This window comes from Nomia melanderi, chromosome 10, assembly GCF_051020985.1.
Source record: "Nomia melanderi isolate GNS246 chromosome 10, iyNomMela1, whole genome shotgun sequence".
Taxonomy (NCBI): Eukaryota; Metazoa; Arthropoda; class Insecta; order Hymenoptera; family Halictidae; genus Nomia; species Nomia melanderi.
Window position 1 is genome coordinate 17,282,771 of NC_135008.1, and position 4,828 is coordinate 17,287,598.

At 35.6% G+C, this 4,828-nt stretch overlaps 1 protein-coding gene across 1 annotated transcript; it reads left to right on the top strand.

Annotated features, from left to right (window-relative positions):
* Window positions 1-951: 951 nt before the first annotated feature.
* Window positions 952-4,612, top strand: LOC116428701 (trypsin delta-like). The gene is made up of 5 exons (XM_031980698.2): window positions 952-1,121; window positions 1,649-1,817; window positions 2,523-2,658; window positions 3,066-3,173; window positions 4,110-4,612. Exons 1-5 carry the CDS (start codon window positions 1,076-1,078, stop codon window positions 4,404-4,406), a joined length of 756 nt encoding a protein of 251 aa, XP_031836558.1. The 5' UTR covers window positions 952-1,075; the 3' UTR covers window positions 4,407-4,612.
* The last annotated feature ends 216 nt before the right edge of the window (window positions 4,613-4,828 follow it).

Here is a 4,828-nt window from a genome sequence, read left to right on the forward strand (position 1 = left end):
GCATCAAAGTAAAAATGGTTCAAAACGCATAGAAAATTAAAAACAAGCGTAAACAAAGAATTCATAATTTTATTTATCGCAACAAAGTTAATACACGTATTCCAATTGTTTTGAACGGTATGAAAGTGCTTCGAATGGCCAATGCATATAGCCACACGGCGATTATTCCACTTATAAAATGTATCTTTTCTTTTCTTTACGATATACAAACTACTTAACGTTCGCGAATTTTCTTCGATGAATTTCTTTTAATGAATATTGTTGCCATGTTATGGTGAACATACTGTAATTGTTCGTGTTCTTGTTCATATGCACTCTACTTATAATGCCCCAAAAGGTGGCGTGCATACATGCGTTCTGGTGATACAGATCAGGAAAAATCTTCGCATGTATGCGCTACTGATACAAAATGGGTTAAATTCTTCAAAGTGTAAATATTCCCAATTTTCTAACGTATCATCGCATATTCTAGTATACAAATATTATGTTCTTCTAAGGGAATCGTACACACTACTGGCACAAATTGTCCAACCAATTCTTCTCCTTTCAGAAATAGAAATTTAGGCTACTATTAGTATCTATCTGTCACTCTATTAAAAACTCCGGGTCTTTTTAACAAGGGCTACTCCGAAATCTTTCTCCTTCACGGTCGTAGAATGGATCGCGGCGATAAACGTGACTAAAAATTCCTTATCGGCCGTATTGCGCGCTTATTCAAAATCCCATCGCCCCACTAGCTCGGTACGACGTGATTTTTATCTCGCGATATCGTTGCAATCGCGCTTGCGAAAAAGCTCGGCTATTCTTTTCATAGAAGATCACCCAAGCCCCCCTCGTGCCTCCACTCTCCCTCACCCCCATAACTACGATATTACGAATGCCTGCACCACGTGCCGCTCGTGCAAAGTACGGTGCATTGTCGTCAGATAAGGATTTTTCGCTGAATCAGAAGAACAAGTTTCTCGTATAAAAGCCAGCAGACGTAAGCATTCCCTGCAGTATATACTAACTTAGTAAAGACCCTACATAACTGCAGTATATACTAACTTAGTAAAGACAGTAGAAATCATCCAACATGTTGCGAGTTGTCTTCCTCGCTCTTTTTGTTGTCGCAGCCTTCGGTGAGTGAGAATAAGCAATTATCGAAATTGGATCTAACCATTATCTTGTAATCGTATTTCAGTTTGAATGCAAAATGTTTGTTTCCATTATCTGTGATCTCTATGTGTAAGATCAAACAGTTATCGAAATTGGATCTCCCCTTCACATTACTTTCATCCACGTGTTCGTTGAAAATTTATGAATCGTTCCTTTATAATCGTATTTCCATTTTAATGCAAGATAGTTATTTTCATTGTCAGAGCTTTCAACTGGGAACAAACAATCATAGAAACTGGATTTTCTCATAACTTCTCTTTATTCGCGAGTTCGATGAAAGTTTATCAATCGTGGTTTCGTAATCGTGTTCCTACTTCAATGGAAAATATATTTACATCGAATCGTGCACGCGGAGATCTTATTAAAGGAAGATAGTGAAATAATTACGGTGGACGTATATTAAAACGATAATAAAAGTTTAAATTTTTATCTATTGAGTGCTAATACAATGTTGCTCTAACAGTGTCATTGACTTGATTTAATACCGCAGGCTCCGTGCTAAAGGTTCTCCCTCCGATGCCAGACTCCCGAATCGTCGGAGGAAGCCCAGTTGACATACAACAACATCCGCATCAACTCAGCTTGCAAACTAGCGGACACATTTGCGGTGCCTCGATCATCAGCAGTAGTTGGGCCATCACGGCTGCTCATTGCGTGGGGTAATAACGCAAATGCGTAAAGTTAACAGTGTTGTATGCACTACGCGAACGTGGAGTAATCTAATCAGTTTACCGCATGTAGGAATCTAGAGTGTGCCGCGACAACGTAAATAGTCTTTTGAGTTTACAACTTTTAACCCTATAGTGTTTTTTGGGTGCTTTTTAATACAAAAACACGCTTTCTATCTTCTTAGTACCGTTTCGTTTATTTAATCTCTTCAAATTAGTCACGTTCTCATTTTGTCCAGAATAATTTTCAATTAAAAGATGGAAGAAATTGTTAGTGGTTTACGGTTTCTACCTTTTTCATAGTACTTATCTTACATATATTGACAAACTGTGAACCGTAGCAAGGCTAGTATTTTTTACTACATATAAGATTATGTAATTAGTACCTGATGACATCTAATAAGTGCGAAAATAGACAGTTATGTTATTGTGATTTTTGTTCACTTTTTGTGCCAGGATGTAATAATTTGGTTATATGACCTGTCAGCTTAGACGGTTACGTTAGTTATTTATAAGTGAACTATGTCGTTACATGGTCTTTGAGAATCGAGTTTGACTTGTATTGTTGACCAGTGTGGTATAATGAACACGTTGAAAAATAAATAGCTGCAACGTGTCATTGGAGTGAACAATTTGATAGGCGTCATTCATACGCTAAATTGAATCGATAACATTTCGATGGTTCATTGATTATAGATCAGCTCCCAGTCGATACAGCTTGAAAGCTGGTAACAATGACAAGGACAAAGGTACACGCTACAGTGTGAAGCAAATCATTAGACATCCCCAATACAACTCGCAGACTATCGACTATGACGTTGCTCTTATACAGGTAAGTGAAATTTTATTAGGTATTAATTAAAAACTTCGTTATCAATTTTACGTCAATATTGATCAATGTCAAATAGTTAGAAGTTGAATTTACTTTGGAAATTGATCTTGGTTAATGGAACAACTATAATAGTATTGAAAACAATTAATGATATCAAATTAGTAACACACATCTTATTTTTTACTGTATAGTATCATTTTAATTTATAGTCAATGTTACTTGTTTACAATATTGAGAATAATTGATAATGGGTTCTACATAAAATATAACGCTGTAATAAAATAGAAAAGATATGTACATAATTACTTACTGATGTCTGAGACAATCAATTAAATATATACCCAATTTAAAAAAATTCAATTCTCCACATGAATACAGAAAATAATACAGTGCAAATGCTGTTGCAGATCGATGGACAATTCAAATTCGGCCCGACCGTAAAAGCCATAAACCTGGCTAACTCGGAACCGGCAAGCAACAAAGTGGTAGACGTCACTGGCTGGGGAGCACTCAGGGTGAGTTGTCAAACTGTTCAAAATTTAACTTCCTGTTATGCTTTCACAGTTGTCAATTACAAATCTGAACCAATAAATTCCCATTTCAATGTAACATTTTCTCCGACAAATAATTAAAATAGCCATAATCTTACGAAAATTTAAAAAAAAATCAACTTCGTTCATACATTTTCTAGAAATATATAAAGGAAGTTCGACTTATTTACTTTCCAAAATTTTCCAAAAGATAAAAACGGGCAAAGGAGTAGTAACCGATTTTAAACGTGCTCATACATCAGAATTTATTATCGAACAATAATTCTTGAACACTATTTCTACCGAAGGTATGAAAATACACCTTTTGAAATTTTTACTTAAAATTATTTTCCAAGTTTAGTCGTATATTCTGAATTGACTTTTAGACATATCCAATAACGATTATAAAATTACCTATAGAAAATGTTGAAAATTCAATTGAGGACAAATGATTAAACCGAGAAAATAACTTTAAATTAAAATTTCAAAACACGTGTTTTGACACCTTCGGTATAAATAGTGTTAAATTAGAGAAATGTACTCTTTACTAATTTCAAACTTTCTTAAACTAACTACAAAAAAAATCATTATAACAAAGATTAAACGTAGCTAATTTCAATTGAATCATACCTAATGTATTTTCATTGAAGATACATAATCTTCGGATCTGTTTAACGTCCTTACAAAATTTAGTGAAAACAAATTCACTTGTTCTATACAAGTAAAACATTAGTTTTCAACACCTGAAATCCGTCATTACGATTCGCACTATAATGAAAAGATGCTTGGCCATTTACAATTGCTCAACCCATAATTCATCGTCGAGCGTATCAGTGCGGCATCGAGACAGTCCTGTAAAACCATAATCTGTTTTACATGAAAGACTCGTTTCTCAAAATTCGCGCTTTACTTACTTCGCAGGAGGGCGGATCGACCTCGTCGCAGCTTATGAAGGTGTCGGTCCCCATCGTGGCCAGAAATAAGTGTCAGGAATTCTACGGCCGCATGAACACAATATCCGCCCGAATGATATGCGCTGGATACACAGAAGGTGGCAAGGACTCCTGCCAAGGAGATTCTGGTGGCCCGCTGACGTCGGCTGGCACCCTTTACGGTATCGTTTCTTGGGGCTACGGATGTGCTCATCCTAAATATCCTGGTGTTTACACGAATGTTGCCAGCCTCCGTTCCTGGATCAAACAAAACAGCGGTGTTTAAACAAGGGAAGAGAAATTACGACCGTTCACTACAAATAACATTGGATTTCCTCAAATTTCAATTATATCATTTTAAGTTAGGCTAATGTAGTAGATGCATATGCATAAATTGTTGTATACTGTAAGACTTAACTTACAGTTAATACATATTAATAATTGTGTGTAGAATTTGAGTAAAAATGAAATAAATAAACTGGTCTAATGAAATTCAGTGTCTGTATTATTTCAATACTTTCTGATATATAATGGACATTTTCGTGGTGAGAAATTTCGTTGTTCTTAGTGGTGGCCACGTGTGAACTCCTATCGTGTGTTATCCGCGATAAGTATGAGTCTACCGCAGTGAAAAAATTTATATCCTGAGTCTAAGCACAGATATTTATACAAACACTTCCCAATTACTATAGTTCTGCTCCGTCGAGT

Bases quoted from the DNA above. Each gene is read 5' to 3' on its own strand.
- LOC116428701 (XM_031980698.2), top strand. From the start codon at position 1,076: ATGTTGCGAGTTGTCTTCCTCGCTCTTTTTGTTGTCGCAGCCTTCG. The intron at 1,122-1,648 runs GTGAGTGAGAAT...TTAATACCGCAG, and splicing joins TTTTGTTGTCGCAGCCTTCG to GCTCCGTGCTAAAGGTTCTC. The intron at 1,818-2,522 runs GTAATAACGCAA...CATTGATTATAG, and splicing joins ACGGCTGCTCATTGCGTGGG to ATCAGCTCCCAGTCGATACA.